General features: G+C 46.4%; 1 protein-coding gene across 2 annotated transcripts in view; it reads right to left on the bottom strand.

Annotated features, from left to right (window-relative positions):
* Nucleotides 1–4,137: 4,137 nt before the first annotated feature.
* Nucleotides 4,138–25,391, bottom strand: part of CASR (calcium sensing receptor) — a 41,330-nt gene continuing 20,076 nt past the window's right edge. Inside the window, exons 4-7 of one of the 2 annotated variants that reach the window (XM_059822592.1) lie at nt 12,203–12,433; nt 11,540–11,561; nt 8,506–8,637; nt 4,138–5,588 (exon numbers count right to left, since the gene is read on the bottom strand). In XM_059822592.1, the coding sequence (XP_059678575.1) occupies nt 4,138–5,588; nt 8,506–8,637; nt 11,540–11,561; nt 12,203–12,433 (1,836 nt within the window). The remainder of the gene's footprint in view (nt 5,589–8,505; nt 8,638–11,539; nt 11,562–12,202; nt 12,434–25,391) is intronic. The other variant, XM_059822601.1, reaches the window with a different exon arrangement.

Here is a 25,391-nt window from a genome sequence, read left to right as displayed (position 1 = left end):
GCCGCGCCGCTCCCGGCCTCCCCCTCACGCGGGGCGGGTTTGCCGGCGGGGCGGGACCGGGGCCGGGGCGGCGCTGGGCCCGGGCCTGGGCCCAGCGCGGGGGCTCCCGAGGCGTGAGGCGGCGGGCGGCAGCGGCCCCCGCCCGCGCCGCGGAGGCAGCGATGGCCCCGGGGATTTCGGTACGGCGGGACCGCTCTCCCTCGGGGTTTGGCTGGAAGCCTCCCGCCCCGTAGTCTGCTGGCCGGTTAACAGGCCAAAAAGCGAGAGCGGCAAGGAAAGCTGCCTGCAGGATGACCCACGGGAGCTCCGCAGCCTGTCCTCGGCGGGTGACACCCCTGCGAGAGGCCTGCGGGAGGGCAGGGCTGTCCCGCGCCGCAGATTTTTTGCGTTTCCAGCGTGTCAACGTTTTCCAGCGGCCGTCGCCTACGTGACGCCTTGGCTTTCGCAGCGTGGAAGGGTTCCCTCGCCGGGACTCGCGCGTTCACCGTGCTCATCGTTCCCTCGCCCAGGCTGACACCGAAGGCCCGGGCAAATTATCCGGCCTTTTGAGAAACCCCCTGGTGAGACTTCAGGCTGAATGTTGAGGGCTTTCGCTAAATCCCCCGCCGATTTAAACACACAGATTCCTTGGAAAAACAGCAGGAACAAAAACCTACCATCCTCACCCCGCTTCCCAGCATCCCTTGGTAAATTTGGTAACTATAACCCTACATTTAACAGGTTACCGCATACTGAATGGACCTCCTGCCCTGGCATGGTGAGAAGCATGAAACAGAATGGGGACAAAGGATTTCTTTCCCCCAGTATCATCTCACGCCTCTGCGGAGAGCAAATAAACGCCATGCTGGGGCTTTGGGCAGGAAGAGTTCTGCTGGGTTTGTGAGCAGAGCGGGGGGAAGGATCGGGCTCTTCACAGGGACAGTTCCCATCAGCCACGTTTGCCAATGGAAATCCCACCACGGATTCGATACGCTCTTCTCTTCTGTCCCCACTGCTGTTGCTTCTCTACTGGGTGGTTCAGGAAACACCACGTTGGCACATGCTTTCTGGGAGGTTTTTGAGCCATGGGGGGTGGGATGAGGCAGCCATTCATGTGAGCAGCTTCTGGTTGGGACATGCCAGTGGAGGTTCTCAGGCTTGAGCTTTCACCAGAATGATGTTACCCAACTTGCCTTCATCAGTGTCATCTTGTGTGACACACAGACAGGCTTTTGGACAGGCGTCCGAGCAAACTTCCTCTTCTCCTGGACTTGGCAGGATGAGAACATACACCCTCCTCCGTGCGTGGGAGAAAGGGTTTGGTTGAGAATCACCTTCATGAAGGGGTCCTTCTTTACCAAACTTCCCTCGCATCAAGTGTGTGTGTCACTAGAAGGGGCTGCAGCAGCGGCTCTCACACAGCGCGTGGAGCTTGAGGCTTAGAGCTCGGGATACGCCTGCAGTGAGGGCGGATAGGGGGTTCCCCAGCAAACTGAGTATGGTTGGTCTGTCGCTGTAAAATTATGGCAGCTGTCGGAGCCTCATCGTGTGCCAGGGTACAAATTCCTTTTAAGTAGATGCAAAGAACAAAAAACACCTAAAGAATGGAAACCACCCGAAGAATGAAAAACACCCAAATCCCAACATTATCGAGTGGGCATAGCCAGTGAATATTGTTCTCCAAACAAGGCAGTGATGGTGAATTTTTGTTTCTCACGCTGTGTGTGTTCATGCACAGTCTTCAGTTTGTATCGTATGTCGTCGTCATTTCATTCATTAAGAACTTCTATGCCAGTGCTGTCAGCTTCAGTTCAGGGGCTACTGTACCGGCTTTGACCCGTAGGAATGATTCACTAGCAGTAAAACTATTTGGCTACTGAAATTTTTGGGAGGGTAGGCCCTAAGAGAAGGTTTTTTTTTTTAGCCATTTCCGCCATCCAGTGCCCATCGCTGTGCATTTAGACTCAGGAGACAACGGGTCTCAATTCCGTACCCGACATTAAGCCTGAGGCCACAGTCAGCAGCCTGGGGCAGGGACCTGGTTTTTCAGAAGCAGTGAGCAACTCCTACTGGGCCCAGGGGTAGAATGTGGTTTCCAAAATTGTGGCCACAAGGATTTGCGGTTTCAAACTCTTTTTTCTTTTTTTCTTTTAACCAGCTGTGCCATAGCTTTAATCAAATATTGTAATTTGGAGGCCTTACAGTTAAAGCTGAATTGGTTCTTACATGGTGTAATTAAAATCTGAGCCCACTCTGAGGTGAATGTAACAGGTGAACAAAAGGATTAAAATAACTTGTCTTAATAGCATGCTCCTTGGGATTCTGGACTTCCACTGCGCTCTTCTAAGCCAAAACGCCTCTTCCTCGTCTGCAACAAGTGGAGGTGGCAAAACAAAGTTTTTACGCAGTCATGTCACCTGTAAGTTTTATTTGCCCGCCCTGGCAAAAGAACAACCAACAGAAACAGTAACAGAGAAATTGTGGTATTTTCCCCAACGCGTTCACACAGTCCTTCCGTCCCTGCTCACACCAAGCTGCAAGCCCGTCCGCCTTTCCGTAGCGGGCTAGACTTCCTTCTTGTTTGACAAGGGAGGGTACTGACACCTTCACGTCAGACGCTTGTTTTTGCACACGGGATCTGGGAAGAGGGAAATAAATGCTGCAGCGTAACCCTACCCCTTCCTGGCAGGCTGTCGAGGGGTCTCTCTCATCAGGCTGCCACAAATATCTCTTCTAACAACTCTCTCACTTCTGACCTTTCCAACATGGATGGAGAAGAACCAGGCATACTTTGCAAAACCAGGAGCACTTACGTCTGCTTTTGGGGGAGTGGGACAAGTGTCAAGAGTAATGAAGTTGTGCTACGGTCTTTGCTGAAGTCCTTAACTGTTTTTCTTTAGGTACAGTGCGCCCTTCTTGTGCTAGGTGCCCTCTCGTCAAGATGGGCCAGGAGGGAAATAACCTAGTAAGTGGCCTACAGGAGCCAAAACATAGCCGATTTACCCATTTGCGCATGTCTCGGAGCCCAGGCCTGTATGTCTTCCCCATCCAGTCATCTACCAACACACGCACTTCAGATATTCACCCACTCCTGCAATCACATGACCACATTTGGGGGCTACTTCTCCATCCCTAACTCCTCCATTTCCCCATGTTTCATTTGCTTTGTGTCAGGCCCACCAGTATCGTCACGGCAAGCGCAATGCTCTGTGTAGGTGTGAGGCAGATTAATATGGCAAAGCACAACGCTGACTATGGTGTGAAAGGGTTAGCCATGTATGCCATGTGGAATATTACAGCAGCAACACTTTGTTAAGCATACAACTACTAGCGACATAATCAATCATGGATACATCTCATTGTGCTCTCGCAACGTTCTCCGGGGGGATTTACAAGCTGTTCTCCCCCTCCACCAAAGCAGGCAGGCTGGAGGTAAAGCTACCTCAGCTGGAGGAAACCAGTAGGAACCTAGTAGCTTGGTCTAGTGCAATGGAGTCTATGAGGAGTATTGTCCAGTACTTCCTGCTGGGCAGAAAGGAGAGATTGGGACATTACTACGTATAAATAGCAGGGCGCTCTGTCTCATTAAATACTTTACATGTTCACACCCTTGGCTGTACACAGCGTGCAGGATGCTGGGGGCTTTTTTATTTTCCCCACGACCGTGCTCTCCCCAAGTGAAACCGTGTACCTTGCTTTTGTAGAGCTGAGAGTCCTGATGCACATGGTTACAGATCACATATACTGGATAAAGAGGAAATATTATACATAGTGGGAAAGAGGAATATTATACATAAATGTAAAAGCAGAGTATAGTGGAATTGCCTGGTGCCTCCCATAGTCAGCTGAGTTGCAGTCTGGCAGGAAAAGCTTACGGAGGCAAGGCAGCATGCAGACTTCTGCTTAAGCCCCACCAGAGGCGATCTTCACTTGTCCTTCTGAGATCTCCTGGTTTTGATATAGCGAACGCAAATTCAGTCCGAGGCTCCCCAGACACAGTCCTTCCTCTGGAGGCACGTGTGTTACCCTGCCGGCGCTAACAGTAAGGTGTGGTGGGGCTGTGTCACAGGAGTGTGTCTTTGTTGTCTTTCCCGTTCAGAAGCAAGAGGTAAGCAAGTTCCTCTTGGGGGCTGGTGTGCTTTTCATGATCTTCTTTCGTTAGGAATGTACCGTGTTCTCTGTGACAGAGCCACCTCCAGCGCCTATAAAATTTCGGGAGTTAGCCGATGGCAGGGAAGGCTCCGCCTCAGGGCTTGGTACCTCTTCTTTGGTGTCTCCCACCACCGACTCCTGCGAGCTGGTCTCCGGGCTGGAAGCTGCCTGGAAGCCGGGCTCAGCGCTGAGGGGCTCGCTGTTCTGCAGGGGAAGCAGAGCCCGGTGCCGCATCAGGCTGTCGTCGCTGTTCTGGGCCTCCAGGGAGTTCCTCCGCTTGGCGTTCCTGTTGGCCATGGCGTTCTTCTGTGGCTCCTCAAAGCTCAGCGACAGGGTGACCGTGCCACTCCCAAAGCTGACTTTTTGCTTGCACCCACGCTGCTGCTGGCGCTGCCGCTCGGCGGAGGCTGGTAGAGGAAAAGGGTCTTCATGGTTGCTCTTGCTGCTGATGGAGGAGGAAGGGGTGGAGCCAGTGGAGCCCCCCAGGCTGTTGGAGCGCTTGCGCGACACGTTGCTCCGTCTCAGCGTGGCCCTGGCCGCCACCTTGAAAGCGTGGGCAGCTGTGCTGCAGCGCACCTCCTCGATTGTGTTGCGGGAGGGCTTGAAGAGGATGATGTAGACTTTGTTGAAGAAGATGCAGGCCAGAAGCCCAAAGCTGGCAGCCAGTATCGCAATCACCTCCACAGCAGAGACGAACTTGCCGTATGTGCTGGCATAAGCAGGGATGAAGGAGATCCAGACGATGAAGAAGATCAGCATGCTGAAGGTGATGAACTTGGCCTCGTTAAAGTTCTCAGGCAGCTTTCGAGACTTGAAGGCAAAGAAGAAGCAGATGGCTGCCAGGAGGCAGGTGTAGCCAATGAGGAAGCCAAGGGCCATCAGGGAGCCTTCGTGGCAGGTGATGAAGATAATCTCATCCTCCAGTTCATGGTTTCGGTAACTGGATGGCGGGGCCGTGTAGAGCCAAATCACACAGATGACAATCTGCACAAATGTGCACAAGAACACCAGGAGGAACTGGAGGTTGAGGCCCCACCACTTTCGGTGGAGGCTTGTGGGGATCTTTGCCTCAAAGACGAGCAGGACACGGTTGGTTTTCACCAGGATGCAGGAGATGCAGAGGACAAAGCTGATGCCGAAAGCTGGCTGCCGCAGACGGCAAGTCCAGTTCTGGGGCTCGCCAATGAAGAACAATGAGCTGGAGAAGCAGCAGAGCAGGGAGAAGAGGAGGAGGTAGGACAGCTCCCGGTTTGTGGCCTTGACGATGGGCGTGTTGCGAAATTTGGTGAAGACACCCAGGACAAAAGAAGTCAGGAAAATTCCCAGCACAGCAAAGAGAGTCAGAGCGATCCCAAAGGGCTCGGTCCAGGACAGAAACTCTATCTGCTTGGGGATGCAGGACGTGTGGTTCTCATTGGACCAGTAGTCCTCAGGGCACTTGTCACAGGCACTTGCATCTGAAAAAGAAGTGACAGGGAGAGGGAAGGTTTGTCAGAATGAGAGGCTGAAATGTGGGATGACATACGTGGCAGCTATGCACCGGCCTTCACCTTAAATAGATGGGCTGTTCCCTTCAGGTGCCTGAAGGTTCCCAGAATTGTATGTTGGTGTCTAGGAGTGTTTTACACTGAAACAACCAGCCTCCCACGGGCTCTATAGCAAAACACAAAGCATTTTTAGTTCCCACTTAAAAAAAGTCCTGCCCCTGCACTCGTGTTTTTGGAATGTGTTTCTTGGCAAAGCTTTGCAAACTTTGACTGCTATGGGCTGTTACACAGGCTCTGTCCCTCTCTCTCTCTTGTTCCTTCATTTTTATCACCTACTTCTGTCTGTCTTCGTACCTCTCACACTTTTATCATCATTTGAAACATCCTGCCTGTCTCTATTACAGAGAAAATTAAAAACATGCTTGCCTCCCTTAAGTGCTTTGAGAGCCTATTTCATATTCCACAGAGGCGAGTCTTAGCAGTGTTTAAATTGCTCTTCCCTGAAGGCAGGCAATGCCCTTGACTCCCAGCACACTCTCATTTCACACTGGAACATCAGGGGAAGATGTGTCTTAACGATATCACTCTCCCCACACCCAGCAAAGCGTCCCACTGATACTTGCAAAGGGAAAATTGATGCCTTCATCTCTTTCCTCTACATGAAACTAGTTGTACCTACTGGGATGGCAACGTATGTCTCCAATGGCTGCCATGATCAAAAGGCAAGGACCTGCTGCCTCTGCTCTTCTTTGACCCAAATGGTACTTGTGCTCTGGTGGGGAGGGTCATGACTCCCTTGATGGCAGTGAAAGGGGTTCAGAGCAGTGAGTTGGAAGTCACAACCTACCTCAGCCTTCGGGATCCCAGCGGGATAGCAATGGGCTGCAGTGAGTTCTGGGAACAAACATTCAGAAAACCTCTTTAGCAGCAACCTCCCTCTGAGCTTTGCACCTAAGCACAGACAGAGACTCAGAGCATAGCTTCCAGAGCAGAGCTTGATGCTAATGAGAAAGCCAGGAATGCCCAGATAACGAGGGCAGAGGATTTCAAGCTCTCTCGTTCTGGAGGGGTGGTTGGAGGGAGCATCCGTGACCCAATATGATACTGCTTTCCTAATGCCTGGTTGCCTCACCTAAGCTGTTCATGTGAAAAACCTGCACTTGATGCAAAAGCTCAGTCAGAAGCTCCCGTCAACACATGTCGTTTCATTTACATCCATTCAGCCAGTCATTTTTATTTTTCTTGTGCCTTTTACCTGGAGGCCTACTGCAAACTGCAGGCAAGGCAGAGCTAACTTCACATACCAGGGAATTCAAGCGCCTCTGCCAGCAGCAGGGGCAGCTACTTAGCACTGCGTACTAAAGATGTGCTTTCACTGTTGTCTTGAGCTGACTTAGAGACCACGCTGCCACTGAAGGGAGTAAACCAGATCTCCCTCCTCTCCCAGGGCTGCGCATTCCTGCCCCCTCCTTTATGTTGGCACTGGAGGTCACGCAGCTTGTCCTTCCAGCTGGAAACTCAACCTGCCAAGAGTTTGTTTTAGAAGGACCAGAGACGTGATCCAACTTGCTCTATGGTCACACAAGTACCAGCACTGCTTCCTGACAAAGAGGGGGAGCAAACAGCTGGGAGAGGACACGACAGATTGTCTCCTTCGCTAGTAGCACTGTCTCAGCTGGATGAGACTGGTTGTAAAACTGCTCTCTATGCCTATAAAACTGGCAAGCACAGAGCAATAAAGAGCATTACTGTCAGCTGAAATAGCAGCAGGAAACTGTGGAGTCAGAAGGCTGTCATCCCCTCAGCCCTACAAATTTCACCAGCACGCCAGTGCCAGCACACAAAATCCTGTGAAAAACACCAAAAGACCCCTATTACACATGACCAGAATGGCTTCTATTTAATTTGAAAATGCTGCTCCCAAGCATCCTGTAGTACTATATGTTCATGCTAAAAAAATCATCATTCCTGTCTAATAGGATGCAAATTATCCCAAAGGATAATCCCAAAGGATTATCCCAAAGGAGAACAATTGTTCAGTCTTGCATGCAGCTTACTGAAGTTTTCATCTCAGGCAAGGGCTGCAGCGTGCGCCGGGAGCAGTGCTGCCGGAGAGATCCTGAGGAGATCCTGAGCACTCTGCAGCGTGGAGGGGACCGCTGTTCTGAAAGGATTTACTTGCCTTCGTTACCCTGGGGATGCCCAACACTGAGGGAGCACTAATGGTGTTGGAAATACAGAATTTTTCAACCAGTTCTAAAACTGAGGTTACCACTGCAGAACCAAGCTCTTGCTGAAACCAACAAAAAAAGATGTCCATAGGTGTTTGATAGGACCCAGAGATTCTGGTCTCTTGCAGCTCAACAGCAGCTGTGGTTGGTGACCCCATAAAGGGAAATATCCCTCTCTGCTTGTGAAGTCAGGGATGGAATGGACTTTATATCTTTGTAAAGCATGAAATAAAACCCTGACAACATGAGGAAAAGCAGACAGATAACTACAGAATTTAGGATTAGGGTAGGGAGCGTCCCCTTCCTCCAGGCTTTTGGAGGAACAAAAGCTATTGCTACAGTGCAACGGAGTTTGCTTGTGGCTGCCTGAGAGGCTTCCTATATGCAAGTCCTTTTTCAAGTTCTCTGCCTTAATTTTCCTAACTCAGAGCAGAAGGGACAAGCAGGCTTAGCAGATGACAGGACCTGAGGACCACAGGACTTGAATCCCATAAGCTTTTCAGAAGTCGTCCCTCCAGACTTTCTGTGAAGCCCCGGGGCAAAGCAGCCTCCGGCTCAGCACTGCAGGGGAGCGATTTCAGCACAACTGCAGCTGATGCCCAGAGGCCATCTGCAGAGGTCCTCTGCAAACCCCAAAGCAGCTCTGTGGATATTACCTGTTTCATCACTGTACTCCCCGTCGGGGCAGTCCACGCACTCAAAGCAGCAGGTGGGCTCTCCCTCGATAATGCCCTTCCTCGTGCCTGGGAGGCAGTCCCTGCTGCAGTTAGAGAAAGGCACCTGCAAGAAAAGAGCCCGAGGAGGGTTAATGGTGGCAGTGCCCCACGTGCAGCCTTTCCACAGAAGGACCTTGGGCTTCCTCCAAGGGTGTTATTGTTTGAGTAGTATGCTGGATGGAGAGCCTCAGAGGCTCACCTCTTCCCTCCGCAGAACAGACACATTTTCCACGATAGTCCTTCCCCGACCCCCTGCAGTGATATTTGTTTGAAAGAACATGCCAAAGGATGGTAGGGAAGATCAGCAGATCTTTGTAATCTCTACTGTGTCACGGGCACTGCGAACTGGGATGTGACCCATGATACGCATACCAGAAAACAGACATTACATGGTTAAAAGAAAAGACAGTCAATCTCTACTGGCAGGAATTTGAGTCAGCCTTGGAGATGATGGGCTCTGACTGCTGATCCCTAATCCTATATATTACATATTGACTGCTAACGATTTATGGGAATTAAAACCGTTTCTTGAAACCCACTTCCTCCTGTTCTTCTGAAGACCGTCTCCAACCAGAAACAAAAAAGGTAAATTAACTATCATATGAAAGAAAGGCCTTGTTTTTAGAACACCGAGCCTCTGAAGATGCAAATCAGCAGCTACATGCAGATCCAAAGGCTTCCAGACTTCTGCTGCCACAAATGATGAGCTGTGTCACCTGCGGGCTGTGCATTTATGCTGTGCGTGAGCCCACCTGGGCATGGCCGCATCCTGGCAGCAAGTGTTTGCATGGGCGTGCTCACCGCATGCCTCATGCACGCTGACAACAAGGAGTTCAGCATAGTAAGTGCACGCCCGGGCCTTTTTTACACAGAAACACAACCTGAGGTTGATCTCACCTTTTCCCAACTGTATTAAAGAAGGAGAGCTGACACAGAACATGGCTTTTTCAACTCAGGGGAGCTAAACCCACAATTTCCACTGCCAGCAAAGTACCACAGTCTGTACATACTTAAGGGTGCTCTGGTTGGAAGCCCCCATTCACCGCTTTGGAAGTTTGCTGCTAGTTTGCCCAAGTGCTGCTAACCTGCTGATCTCCAGGAACCTCCTGTGTGGATGCACGTAGGCAGTGAGCCTGGGTTATGGTTTGGAAATTGCCTGCGTGCAGGCATTGACCTCAGCCACAGGGTAAGCAAGCTCTCGGCGGTGGCAGCTCCTATGCGGAGGTGCCCATTTTGTGGCTCAGGTATTCACCAGCAGCTGAAAGCAGTCGCCGTTGCCTATCACTCTGAAATAGAGCTGCAGCACAGTTTGGGAACACCGTTTCTAAGCTGTTAATCGGGACTGCATAATTAATTGGACAGAGACATATCCAGGGGAAATGCCTGCAGCTCCCCACTTGAAACTCTCTTTGCTCTTAATACCTATTCCTATTAATACAGCTGTTAATACCTATTCCTTGGGACAGTTTCAGCAGGTAGTGCATCCACCATGAAGATTTCATCAGTCTAGACTGCCCTTCCCTAGGCTGCCACTGATGATTTTGAACAGGGCTGAATCAAAGGCCCGACTGAAGTCATGCACTGCTTCGCCATTATCTACTAAGCTGACTGAGCTTCCAAGGAGGAAAATTAAATTGCTTTGGCATGATTTCATCTTGACAAATCCATGTTGGCTTCTTCTTATCAGTTTATTATCCTCTAAGTGTTTATAAACTGTCTAATAATTTTTTTTATCAAGTCTTTTAAGTTACTGAAGCTCAGCTCAATTGTGTGTAATTCCCTTGGCTCTCCTATATCTGCTTTTAAAAACAGGTATTACGATTACCCTCCTCTAATCCTCTGAGACATCACCCATCCTCCACGTTTCTCAGAGATGAATTGCTAGTACTTTTGAGATTGCTTTGGCTGCCTTCTTAAGTATTCTGTGGGGAATTTCATCAAGTTCTGCCAAAATGAATCTATCTATCTTACCTACTCTTTAACTTGTTCTTTTGCAAATCTGGCCAATGCTGAAGTTCCTGTGTTAAAATTAACTACGTTTAATCTTTATTTGAGGATGACAGAGGCACAGAAGGCTTCATGAGTGAAGTACTGGCTACTCTCTTTGAGCAGAGCCTTTTATCTGGAAGAAATTCAAACTCTATAATCTGAAAAAAAGGCTGCAGCAGACATCGAGAACACAAACCCCTCCACTGGCACACAATTTACACGCCCTGGCATGACACTCAGCAACATCCAGGTGCATTTTTAACAGTTTAGGACAGAGAATGAAGATAAATATCGCACTGTTGGAGGAATTTAGACCAAGGGAACACAATTACTCGGTTTAAGTAAAAACCAATAAAATCCCAGCGGTTGGAAAAGGTGCCAGCAGCATTTGCAATGATCAGAAGGAGGGGTTAGGATATCAGGGTGTTTTAATTCCGCTTGTAGTTTGTGCTCAGAGACTCCAGCTGGGCTGAGAAAAGCCTGAGCTCAGTATTTCTGCCTGACCCATGCCTCCTTCAGAGAGCTCTGGATTTAAACAGTAAGTGAAGCTGGGGTATTTGGAGTAAAGGTAACGCTTAACCGATGGTGTAAATATATTAGGTAAGTGTAGCTACTGCAGAAGCAGCTACCTGATCTGTCAGCCAACGTGGATGATCACCTGGAAGTGAATTGCTGTGTTCATTAATCAGGTACTGACTTAACTCGTCTAAATATTGCAGCAGGGCCCGGCAGTGACATTTCCAAGCTAACGCTCCCTGTGCCACCTCCCAGGTCGCAAGCCAGATGCCCGCTCAGTATCCCTGCCGGGAGCCGGGGTTTCTCTCTGGAGTGGGCTGCTGCCAGCTACGATGGCAGCTCACCTGGCTCTTGTCCGGAGATCTCTGCACCATGTTCCCATCACACTGGGGAGACACAGCCCTGGCTGCTAGTGACGATACGGTTATGCTGGAAAGATCTCACATATGCAAGAAAGTAGAGAAGGACTTAGCCCTGACTAAAGTCAATGGCTACATGACGTACTTTTGAGACTGCACGAGCACCTTCTGGTAGATTACAAAAAGGTGGCAGGTACCGGCATCTCCCACTATTTGAGCACCATGTCCAAGTTAACCTGGGCAGATTGACAAGGCTTGTTCTGTTTGGTTTGCAAGGCAAGGGTGTGAGGAAGGCTCTGGGACTGGGAGGGTAAAGCCAGCAGAAAGAGTTGCGAATTTAACTAGGAGCAGGAAGACACACTTCTTGATACAGAGATACTGGGAATGGAAGAGATGACTGTTTTTAGCAATGAAACTGCTCAGCTCAGGAAATCTTGACTTAGTCAGCAATCAGACTTGGGTAACGAATTTCTCATCCTTGTGGAAACAGCATTGCAAAATTCCAAGCTATCTACCTGGGCCAGAAAAAAGTTATTATTTAAACCATTAATACCCAGGCTCATCAAATATATAGGAGGGGAGAAGCAGCTGCCTGTTATTTCCAGAAGTGTGTAACGAGGGTGTGAAAGACTATGGCAGAGACCATGTATACAGTAAGATGAATGGGTCTTTTAATGAGACGTAGAGCCATAATACGAGGAGTGTGCAGGGTTAGTTCCAATTTCAGCTTGTGGAAACTTGGGAAACGTTGCTGTGAGGATTTAAGCACTTACCTCCTTAGAGAATCCACTCCACAGGATCTTGTTTTCATTGATAAAGAGTCTCTCCCCTTTCTTGGCGTAAACGTTGTAGTGCCCAACCTCTTCAAAGACGACTGAGCCATCCTCCGGAGAGAGATGCCAATTGATTATTGAGTAATTCCCTACCAGGTCCCCAAACTCATCAAAATCCACTTGCTCCCCCATGTTATTGGTGAAATTTAAGTGTCGCAGATGCTTGAGAACCTAGAGAGAGATAAAGGGACACCGTGAATGCCTGCGTGTCACAACCCTACCACAGCACACATCTACTATGGGGACAGAACTGGACATAATCACTTCACTGCAGTCCTTAATCTCTTAAAAATCAATTAATCACAGCAGTAGCAGGCCTTCTCTCATAGATGTCACATGCACACACAGAGCTTGTACGAACTTCATAGGCAGCACAAGGTAACATGGCCCTCAGGGTGGTTGGCACCCATCTGTAACACTTACCAGTTGCTACCCCATCAGGCATTTAGCATTCCTCTTCCATCCCTTGAGCAAGCCTGTAGCTCTTCTTCAGGGGCAGAGAAGTGGCAGCAGCCACTGAAGAAGTGTTTCAATCACCCACACATCCCTCTCACCCTGCTCTTGCAACCACTCTGCATAAATGCTCTCAGTTGGCATCACTTGTCTCTGAATGATCAATCACTCAGAGACAGGAACACTTGACAAACAATTAAAACTTGACTTTCGATTGACAAACCCCAAGCCCAATGCACTTCAGTAAAAAAACAACAAATCAAGCTCAGTTTGCCACATGGCAGGCCTGGAGAATTCATACCACTTTTTTTTGGCTCCTGGCTGCGTAGTTTCAAGTAATCACATTCTGCCTGTCCCCATGTGTTGACTCCTGTAATTTTCACCTCATGCCTTAAACTGCCATATGCTGCAGACAAGAGCAGTTAATCCCAGGGACAACTGCAGTTGTAAAATTCACAACCTAGATAGCCTGACAGGTAGACCAAAAGAAACTGCACCATGAAAGCAAGCCTGTACTGGCAACTGTAATACAATTCATCCACGTAATGTTTTTCTTCAAAAGCTAGTTGCTGGTTTATGCACTTATCAGATATTTTTCTTTCCCGTCATTTAATGGATGTTCTTAGATAGTTTCTCTGTAGAGCTCATCTGTGGAAAGTTGAGGTGACTGAGGGCAACTGGCTGCCAGCTGCCCCTAGCCCACTGCGGCATAGTTGCTGCTGTGGTTCTAGCGCCTGCAGCAGCTTGTAACCCCAGTCATCTCTCTCTCGCCTGCCAGTGCCCAAACATACAATCCTGGATGGCAAAATGTAAGAAAAAACAAAATGAAACCAATTTGTCTGGGCAGGCAGAGACCTCCTCACCCCATAGACATAGAACAGACAATATTGTTTTGATGAAGCCTTTTCTCCTGGAAACACAGGGACAGGGGAACAGAATCACTTCATTAATTCCTGTCAGTTTTGCTAAATTGCCTCATTTTTCTCTGTTTCCTTTTGGGATCCTCCTATCTCAAGCTAAAATCCCCAGAGCTACAGAGATACCCTCCTCTCACTGCCTATATCAATGCCAGCTCGAGAGAGTCTAGAAAAATCATAGTAGTAGTACACAGGACGTGGCTGGCAATACGTTTCCGGCTTTGTGTGATGTTGATGGAAGTACATCAAAATATTGCCACAATATTCAGTCTTTGAATAATGGGTGAGATGGCGGAGACAGGATTTTTTTCTGTCCTTCTCAGCCCCACTGGCCCTCCTCTGTAGACCAGCTCCCCCGTTAGGTGTGCAGCCAAAATGACCTCCCTGAAGAGCCAGGACCCGGCCCTGGAAGACCTCACCCTCTGATGGACACAGCAAAAGAAGGTGCTCTGCTCTGGGACTTTGCTGTGGAGAGCCGGGACATTGCCTGCTGTAGGGAAGAAAAGAGGAGACTGCTCCCCTCTCCTCCCCCTCGTCCCTGAGGGGGACCCAGGAAGATACTACTTGCCCATCTCCGTCAGGGAGCAGTGAGACCACAGCAGAAGCAGCTCTGAGGTCAGAACGGGTGACACAGGGTCTGCAGATCCACAGCGATGTCCGTATTGCATCAACTCACTTTGGCCTCATCCGCAGTGGGGCTGCGACCTTGGACGTGTCAGCAGGAGCCTTGTCCATCGGCAGTGTAGGTCCCAAGCAGGGAACCCGCATTCCTCTGGCACCTACCAGAGGGTGACACCTGCAGCTTTGACATCCAGATCAGGTTTGAGTCATTACGTTGAGCTGAATGCCGTGTTTCTCCTCACGCCAACTCAGTACTGCGCTCCCATGCAGCACTGCAGCACTCTGCTGAACGACACTAGGATATCCTGATGGGTATCACCGCTGGGTTGACTGTTACCTGCATAGGCAGGAGATGCAGACCTTGCACTTCTTTTGATTACAGTTACCACACACATTAGGAGACAATCTTGCAAGGACCATATTGAAGACCCTTCAGCTCAAGTCCTGCCCCTCCTGCTGCAGCAGCAGGAGGCTGCTTACGGTCTTACGGTCTTACGGTCTTACGGTCAGCGAGATGAACGGTGGAGAAACTTCTGGATTCCCTGGATGCAATTTATTTTGTTTTATTTCATAACACTCATCTCAATTAGTCTATTCCTTTGCCTTACCTCCTGACATTAGGCTTCTTAGTAACACATATCCCCGGCTACTGGTGGGTTTTTGTAGGATTAGTTTAGCAGCATGTTTCGCTTGGTCACACACAGACTACACCTGAGGATTCAGGTTATAAACCATTTCATGTATGAGCTGTATCTCTATCCGGCAGGTAAATATTCATATAAAAGCACTGATCTCCACTTAATGTTGTCTTTCCCCAGGCACAGAACAGCAGCTTCAGCTATGCAGCCATAGCTGGGGAGCAGGAGAGCCCGGATCTATCAGTTCACGCAGGAAAGACACACGCCCTATTTAAAATCCCAAATGGAGGGGCAACAGGAACAAGAGGAATAACAAAACCTCTCTCCTCTTCCCAGCAAATACCAAAGTTTGCCTTCAGGTCTAAATTTCTGAGGGGCAGCTTGTGAAATGGTAACTGAACGATTGCTAGGACATGTTCCCGTTTTAGGTGGTAAGAAAATCCCAGGATGTCTGGATATCACACAATTTCTGCTCTCTACAGGGTGAAAATACGGTTTAAACAGCCAAGGAATATATAAGCACTAAACTTTAAAAGCGGAAGTTGTAGACTCTGATTAACTACAGCACTCTTTTATAGGCACCACTCTATCAATGATTAGCTAAAGGCTTTACAGTTAAAAATGTGTCACTGTGTTTTGTAACTAAAGATAGAAACAAATACCCAGAACTCAATCCACAAAAACTTAAAAGACTGTGCTTCAACGAGGGTAAGAGCACGTGTCAGGGGTGCGTGTTATCATATCCTGGAACCAAGACTTTATGAAAGAAGTGTTGACCTCGTGGCTTGAATACACTGTCAGCAGCTGGTGGAAGCCTGTGGGGAGAGCATTGTGCAAGCTGCTGTCTTCAGATGTTTCTTTCTGTAATTTTTCCTTCTTTTTTTTTCCCTCTGTCACAGGCTCCACGTTGAATTGCAATGCCTTTTAATTGAAACACCTATTATCAGAAAGGACTTGCAAGCTGCCCTCTAGTTCACCCACCCATTACTCCTGGCAAGGCCATTCCCAGCCACGTCACATCCCATGCTTTATCCAGGCTAGATATTCTGGGTCAGGTGGTTTCTGCTCTTACGGAAGGATTATAAAACCATAACATAAATACAGCTGTATCAGGTCAGACCGGCAGCCCATCTCCCCAGGACCTGTTCCTGACTGTGGCCAACAGCAAATGCCTACACAAGAGTAGAAGGGGACGTGATACTTCCCCAGAATACTCTCACTCATTTTGCAGCTCAGTGACTTCCTGGGCCAAAGGTCTTTGTACCTGATAACCTGCCGTGGATTTTTCTTCCATGACGTTGCACATTTGTGTTCTGCACCTGTGCGAACGTTTCACATCCACAGCCTCCTACAGCAAGGAGATCTACATTTTATGAGAAACGCACCTCTTCTTGCCTTTTGGAACAGAGCAGCTACTAATCTCTTTTTGATGACCTTCATGCTATGTTGGAAAAGACAAAGAACTGTCATTTGCTAGTCACCTTCTCCATGCCTTTCAGGATTTTACAAACCTTTGTCAGTTCCCTCTTCAGCCACCTCTTTCCCAGGCTGATGAGCCCTGTCTGACTTTGACGCTTCTTGTACAGAAGCTGTTCTATTGAGCCTTCCCCAAACTTTCCCAGTCTGCTTCATCCATTTTGAGACCAGCACATGATACTGAAGTGAGATGCACCAAGGGTCAATGAAGTAGCCCCAGGGCACTCTGTTTTCCTCTCTTTCCCTTTTCCAGTGTGACTAATCCTAACAGCGCCTTGGCTTCTTTGACTGCTACTCAGACAGAACCACCCAAGGACCTGTTGAAGCCTGAAGGTTTAATTTGTGATTAGTTGGAACTGACCATTTATTTGTATCTTCTGCTGACTATCTTCCAAACAACTGTTTATCCATGCAAGGACTGAATTTGGTGACAGACTACCAAAAGCTTTTTAGAGGCCTGAGCATACCCTGTGAAGAGGATCTCCCTTATCCACATATATCCTGATGCCTTCAAAGAACTCCAGGAGGTTTGTGTGGTAGGGCTTCTCTTTACAAAAGTCATGGTGACTCCTCCTCAATATAGTCTATTTTTCCTTCCCCCCCCTTTTTTTTTTTACTACAGTTTCTAATAATGGGCTCAGTTAGGCTTTGCTAGTTCCTTGGATCTCCTCCAGAACCCTTTTTAAAAACTGATGTCACATCTGTCAAATTTCTAACCCTCAGGGCCAAAGACTGTTTTAAGCAAGGGGTTGGTCACCATAGCCAGCACTTCAACTACTTCATCTGTGAGCTCTGGCAGAGCTCTTGGGTGAACATCACCCACTCGCATTGAAGTATTAAGGTTTGTTTTGCTCTTGTGTCCTATAGCTTCTTATACAGTCACTTCAATATCACACAGATCCTCTGCAAGTCCCCCATAAATAAATAAACTCAGGAACCTTCTTGAGTTTGTCCATAAAGAGCACACTTCTGCCATGGCCTCACCTTGTCTTTTTGCAGCGGTAATCTATGGCTCAACAGTCACTTTAGAAAAGGATTTATGAGCTTTTACCCCATTTAAAGCCTGCTCCTCATTCTGGTTTTTGGCCTGCCTTATTTTTACATTTAACCTGCCTGTACTGGTTGTACATTTTGATAGCAGCTGGGCTAAACAAAAGTGGGGAAAGTGAGCAAGATACTAAGCAGGTTAAAAGCTCTAGTCTTGCTAGTTCTTAAATAAACGTCAGTATCCAGATCTGCTATGGGTTGTCGTTTACTCTGTCTCAAATGTGACAGGTCCTTAACTAGTCTCCATATACCAGCAAGGGTTTAATACCCTTGGTTTCCTTCTGCAGTGTCTTTCTAACATGGTTCTTCACTAGGTCAAATGGTACTGCAAGGGAAGCGAACCTGGACACATTATAGGTGTCTGTCCCCATAAAAGAAAAACGATTCCTCCTCCTAACATGCAGTTGCAAGGAATCCTGTCTTGACAGTTAACATACATTTTCCCACACTGAGTTTTAATTTCTGTCTACCTAGCTATATCCAGGCCTGTAAAACAGTTTCGGACTGATGGGTACCCAATATTTTTCTCTTTGCTTTGGCAGGGTGCCCATCCTGAGAGCAGCGAACAATTCCACTTCACGGCTCAATGTGAAGATGAAAAGCTGATGACTGTACTGAAGGTGGCAAGTCCTCCCTTTCATTCTGAATTGCTGAGGGCCCATTCTCCCCTCTTGTTTTGGATTCCTAATCAAGCACCTGCAGAAGATACTTTCATAGTGCTGTAAGAGACGTAAGGACTTGAGAGCTCAGCTCTCAGCCCAGTGGTCACGGCATATAGGATTTGGTTTCTGCCAGTGGTCAAGTATCAGGAGCATATATGCCCATGCCAGCTCTGAAAGAGCCACTTGTAAAATACTTTAAGAGAAATGTTCCCTGAAGCAATAGGCATTTTTTTTCTTTCTTCCTTTCGTTTCCATTTATCTATGTGTCGATCTTCATTTACATGCTAGCAAAGCTCTAATTTTACTCTCTCTATCAGTGTTTAATTCCTGCTGCATTCTCTACTTTGGATTATCTTGTTCTGCCTGTTTTTTTTTTATGAAGGGCCAACTCTTAGGCTCTCCCAAAGGCAGTTCTGTCATCACAGTATCAACCAGTTCTGACACAAAAGACCTAGCCGGCAGGACCTAGCCCCTTGAGTCAGTAATACCTATTTCCAGAAGCCTGAGGCAGGAGAAGATAAATTGTACCCAGCTCTTCTGCCCAAAGCATTCTTCTTGCCAGCTGAACTCTCCTTCCCCTCTAAAATCTCTCCTCCTCCCCTGCTGCCCGTTGTGCACTGACGGGGACAACATGTAGTGCTGATGTTTTTTTTAAAACCAAGATGCCAGGATATGCCAACACATTTAATCTCGCCTTTTTCTGAAGGCCATTCAGAAGATAACAGAGTTCTTCAGCCAGTGGAGGATGGGATTCATTACCGTACACCACCTGAGACATTCCACCTAAGCTGCCTGGATTCTATTGGTTTTCTGCTCTGAAGAAGTGACTGTTAATACTGTTTATCACTATAAGGGTAACCCAAGTGAAGAAGTTGAAAGGGACCCAGGAACAGAGCTGGGATTCTCACTGTAAACACCTCATGAAAAAATGGGTTGTCTTTCTGTTACACACATCCAGCCCTATGCACAAGGAGTGCCTGGTCTGTAGTTGGGATACTGGGCACTTCATGCTAAAATAATGAAGACTAGTCATCACCTACGGTACAAGGACTGGGCTGTACTCCAGGATTGAAAGTGTCAGGTTGGTAATGCTGCAGATGAACAAAGGGAGATAAACTCTGGAAGAAGGGCTGGTCTCAAAGAGTTGAAGAGGGAGAACATTGATAGTCAGCCAGAGATTCATTGACAATACTGCAAAGGAATTTTGGCAAGATGGGGTGGACATCCCAGCTCTGGTGAAATGCTAGATCTGCCAGTGACTTGAAAAACAGGGTGAAAGAAAGAGTTCAGTTCAAGCCTCAAGAACAGCTGTACAAAGGCTGAGAATAACTCAAGAACATTCAAAGTCATTATGCTTTGATAAGAACTGAATGATGTCCTCGTAAAGCTAGGTAGGTCAATGGACAGCACGACTGAAGGCTAAATGTGTATGACAAATACAATGTTCCATATGTTAGAAGTAATAATATAAGCTATTAGTAATCTTTATTGGAAACTAAATTAACTAACCACTCAACACAAAAATCCGTTCATTATTGTAGGCAGCTCAGTAAAAACACTCTGTGCATTATGCAGTTGAAAGAGCAAACAAAATATTAGGATATGAAAGTAAGAAAGAAAATGACACTTAAAACATGGTGCCAATATGTACATCGATAGCACAATTTCCCCTGGAAAATGCAGTTAGTTCTAGTCACTTGATCAGAGAAGAAGAATAACTAGAAAGGAACATGAGAGAGGTCCAAAGGTGGTGATGATAGCTCTTAGACAGCCGATCTGACTTCTACTTGAAGAGAAATGAAAGTGCGGGATTACTTAACTGTTTATGACACATGTAGTGATCTGTGGGAAAGAGGTGACATATTCTCATGGAAGCACAGACCCCTGCAAAGCCGACTGACTTTATTCAGGTTCCCAGACAAGTACAGGACACCAAGCTGCCACGACAAGATGTGCTGATCGGCGTATTTTAACTGATAATTGGTTTGGTTTGGTTCTGCTTCCATCACAGATACGAGATCCCTAGGCAGCTGAGAGGTGGATCTCTCCCCCTCTTCCGTTGACCAGTGCCCTCTGCTCGAGGAGGGGCAGCAGTGGGCACCCATGCATACATTTTGTTTTTTCTTTGTGAGAGAGAAGCAGGTCCTCCAAGAGAAACTTGCAGAAACTGGGAGAGGGAGGAAGTCAGATGGACCGTGTTGGAAACACCTCACTTGCTGCTCAGTGGAAGGTGCTTGGCGCTTCCTTTGTCTCATGCTGTGCTGTGAGCACTCGGTCTGCTTGGAAACCGATGGAGCCTAGAGTTTCCTACGACAAGGACTGGTTGTAACTGGGCTTGATGGGTTAGCGTACGTGGTTTTTTTAGCCAGCAACCAAGGGACACTGCTTTGCTGATTCAAAACTGCAGCAGCTTTGATGCTTTCTTGACAGTGAAAGGTGGCAGAAGTAACAAATTAATAGCTGCTACCACAGTAGGAGCAAGTCACTTAAAGCAAAAATCTCAAAGGCATGCATTTCAAAATGGGTCTTGATATAAAACGGGACTAATCTGTTTCAGGGTCAGATTTACTACAGTCCTGTGTTTACAAGGATGCCCAGAAAGAACTCAAAAACACAAGCCTAGTGGGTTTCATGGCAGAGGCTGCACAAGTCAGGTCTGAGATGATACTTTAGAAAATCGCATTAGGTATTTACTGGTGTTTGCAGATGTCTGAAAGCCATTACAAAACTGGGTCTAAAATGGTTCCGAAAGTCCTGTCTGCTGAGTCACAGAGGTTCCCAAAGGAATCAAGAAATGATCTTACACTATTTTGGCATCGCATGGCTGGTTTTCCAGACTGATTTAACTATCAGTTGGGAGGTCACAGGACACAGTAAGGATGGGACCAGGATATTTTGTTTCCTGAAGGTCCTCCAAAACTCATCCTGGCTGTGTGCACACCTGCTGTTCTAAGCACACTTGTCCATAGAATGCACGTCCTGAGCTCGTACGGCTTAATGCAAACCTGACAGCTAATAGCACATTGCTTAAGAATGCTATGATAAAGGATAATGATTTTGCTAAGTGTGACATGACTGGAAAATATAGGAAGAAAGTGTTTATGCTCTTGGCCCTGACTGGATCCACATGATACATGAGGAAATAAACAGAGTGGGAACATCCTCTGCATACATGTCAACTATAGGATTTTCTCAAACCAAAGATTTACATCGGAAAACATAATGTGAAATCCAGTCAACTGAAATAGAGTGCAAATATGTTTTTTCAAGTCAAACTTAAAAATGTGACCTTTAAGTCACAGTTCCATTTTTAATTGTAATTACTGTTTTAATGGGAAAAAGGGGAAACACTTAATTTTGAGTATATTAGAATGCTTGTTTGGACAGTCTTGTTTCAATTAACTGCAATTAGTGAGTTTGACTAACTCCAGGGGAGAAGAGAGATGACAAAAGAGTTTTGCCCTCTAACATTTTCTCCTTTTTCTGTTTTAAATTAAGATCCAGCTGTATGATGGTACCCCAATATATTTGTACGGCCCAAAGCATGATATTGTACTATTAGTTGCCTAGAGTCCGAAAGAATCTTTCCTACAAGTAACTTCAGGAGTTAAAGCATCTGGAGTGGCCTCAGTCCCAGTTCAATGCCATCCCAAACAGACTTAATCTGATGTACTGACTGCAGTAGTTTTCTTCTGGAGAAAGATGGCTGGAGTGACAGCATTGCTCCTCTCCTTACAAACACCGTGAGCATTAATGCAGCTCCTAACACTCAGGACAAAAATCATGGTAGCAAAATGAAAAATAATGTCTGTGGAGAATCCCTGGACGTGGTATACAATGCTATACAAAATCAAGCAGGATTCTGACTAGTCTCTGCTGCAGTGATGTACAAGTGTAGCCCAGTGACGACGGAGGTCTCTGTACCCAACAGAATGGAGAAATTCCATGGACAAGCTAGAGGAAAGGACTGAATGACTGTACCGCATGCATGATAAACCCATTATCAGTTCAGAAATTTTGGCTGTGTTCATTAAAATAAAAGCTCATTAATTAAGGGGTAATGATACGTTGCTATCCTCATCATACAAAAAAAGCTCAAACAGCAGTATTTATTACGGTGCGCTCTAAAAGCACTAATCCAACACAGACCATTCAAACAAGGCTGCGAAACACAAGTATTATATTAACGGAGAGCAGAACATAAAAAAAACTGGAGAACAAAGATGAAAAAATAACCAGGCAACATATTAAGAAATTTCTTGAACATACTGAAATTGAAAGGTGTCATGTATGCCAGATCCTCATGACATAATGCTGTAAGATACAGCTAAAGAGGATGGAAAGCTAAAGAGAGAGGTGAAGAGGAGCAGGAAAGCTAAATGAATGATATGTTATTGTCCTTGCTATCAGAAAAAAACCCTGGACATTCTCATCCCAAGGGCACTTGCTTTGGAGCCATAATGTGACATTAACGAAGGTAGAAGGTCCTTAAGAAGAGATTAGAGAACAGCCTGAGCAATTTAAATTGGATCTAAAAGCTGACAGAACCAGACAATTCATCCCAGCACTCCATGAGCAATAAAAAGAGCACTAATACAGTAGGTTTATGATATACGCATAAAAATGCCACTGCCTTTGACTGACAAAGTCAATATGCTGTCTACTATTATTCCACAGCAATCCCAATCCACCATTCTGGTACACATGCCCATGTAATGCACTCCCAACAGCGTGCCTGAAGTTTCCCCCCGTGTCAGTCCATGCAGGGCATGAATCTGAGCTATCTCCTCTTCCAGAGCTTGTATTTCTGCTCAGTGGGCCGCTCCAGAGTCAGCCTCGGATGGGCTGCAACAACCGCCGATCAACAACAGTATCGTAAAAAGCAGAGGGATGTCCTCTGTAACCAAAGGCTGGTTAGCCTGACATCAATCCCAGGGAAAACAATGGGAAAACAAGAGTTTGGGGTCAAGGATCAATTAATACAAAATTATAGGACAGAAACATAATTGCTGCTGGCCAATACGGCTTGGAGGAATCCAGATCTTGTTAAATCCAAGTTTGGTTGACAAACATACCCCTTTAGGAGTGAAATATCTGAGCTTTACATTTAATGTAAAGCATCCATTCAAGGATCAAGAATCGCCCGACAGATTTGTAAAAACAGGTATCAACAGAGACAGATCATTAGTTCACAGGGAATTCCCCCGGCCTCAGTAAACAACTCACTGTTACCCAATACGTTCATCAATACCCTGGCAGTAAATACAACAGCGCTGCTAGGAAAACTTGCAGAAAATGCATGGATTAACGTAATGATAAATAATATTCAAGACAAAGCACTCCCCCGATAGTGCTCTCACATATGTGTTTAATACAGTGAAATTCAGACTTGGGCATCAAGGCAGAACAAATTCCAGCCACAGGCACAGAAAGGGTACCTGCAAAGTATTACTGGCAGCGACGTTTCCATTGCCTGCTGTGGGAAGGGCGGCTAATGTAGCCTGTGCACATATAAATGGGGAGGAGTATGTAAATGTGGGATTTTTTTCAACCCTCTGGCTGTGCTGAGGCTGTTAGAGCAATACTGAATATATGCCAAAAAGAAGGATGAGTAAATAGACAAGATACAGAAATAAAGCAGAAAACAAATCTTATGACTAAAACCCACTCTGTTTAAATTATCAAGATAAGACCGAGGAATAATTTGATCAATGTGCATAAATAACATGTTGAGAAAAATGACGAGTACTTCATCTGGACTTTTAAATCTAATACATTTTAAAGTCCAAGTAAGGACCAATGAAACTAAAGGTCAGTTAAATCCCAACTAGAAATAAGACGCAATCTGTGACAAGAGATGTGACCTGCCACTGATCGTACTAATAACAAAAAGGTCTGCTAGTCAGCATGTCTTTGGGGAAAAGAAATCTTGCTAAACACAAGTTTGACTGGCAAACACAGCCCTTCAGAAGTGAAATACCTAGACTTTACATCCAACGTGAAGCATCCCTTCTAGAGATCAAGATTACTTTCCTGAACGCAGTGCACATTTACATTGTTTATTACACAAAGGATTTCAGACTGCATGATCCTTTGGAAAGTGACTCCATTTGAACATTTTTGAGGTTCCTGTTAAGTTTTTGTGGAGAGAGATGATCTCTGGACAGACAAAGGCAACGGTACAGGTACAGTGAGAGCTAATTGTCAGTGCTGTTAGATGGTATTTCGTACTGTACTCTGTATCCTGCTGTCTCTGCCTAGAGCCATGATATGAAAGAACCATCATGGCCACCTAGTCTAGACTTGATGCCATAGCTGCTTTGTTTTTTACTTGTAGCAAATATAATATGAAGAAATCCATTGGGTACAATGGCCCAGGGTGCTGTGTGTACTAACAGTGAAGAATCTATTGGCAGAAGAAAGTCCTGACTGTGTAAATGATGTTTTAATGCTCTTGGGATGTCATCATGCTGCACAATAACCATTATGGTGAAGTATCTAAAAGCCTAAGATAGGGCTCTTTTTATTAATTTAAGTCTAAATCTAATACTAAATAATATATAATGAATTACTAAAATGAATAATAGAGCCAATGGTTATCCTTATAAGCTCAGTGTTTTCAAGTAGCATAATTCACATAAAATGTCTAGCATAATCAAAATCTGATTGAAATGTCTTTTCTGGGAGATGTTTAATGCTGTCTTTACCCAGCTGTGCAGAGAACAAGTCTGTATATGTGTCCCTCTGCACCCATTTGCTGCCGCTTTCTCCTAACAGCCCTTTATGGACCAGTCTTGGAAGTCCCAACAAGGTGTGAAACTGCACCCTGCACAGAACACGGCTGATACTGATTTGAAGAACTGTGCCTGGCTGTATGCCAGGAGGAAGCCACGGCTTTCCCCTGTAAATTCTTTCTTATTTGGAACTATAGGATTAATTACTTCAATGCTTGAGTAAGTCGCTACTCTCTGTTAGAATGACAACCATCAGATAGTGCATACTTGGTGTCATTTCTTTTAACAAAACAATGGTCATCCATCAGACCTGAGTTCTATGGTTATTTATAATCTATTCAAGAACTACTACCCATTTAAAAAAAAAGAAAAAAAAAGTCCTAAAGTTTCTGGTATTCACTCTGAGTTGACTGAACTCACGCAACCATTTCAGACATTTAGAACGGGCATCTGTTGCAAGCACAGTCACAAGTCCCATGAACGGTCAACTAAAGTCCCAGTGGGTTCACTGTAATGTGTTCCACTTGGCTACTAGCTTAAAACTGTTTTTTCCATTTCCTTTATCAATATAAGTCTCAGCC

This window comes from Gavia stellata, chromosome 1 (assembly GCF_030936135.1).
Source record: "Gavia stellata isolate bGavSte3 chromosome 1, bGavSte3.hap2, whole genome shotgun sequence".
Classification (NCBI taxonomy): Eukaryota; Metazoa; Chordata; class Aves; order Gaviiformes; family Gaviidae; genus Gavia; species Gavia stellata.
The sequence above is the reverse complement of the archived record's forward strand: the minus strand, read 5'-3'. Positions and strand labels throughout refer to the sequence as shown.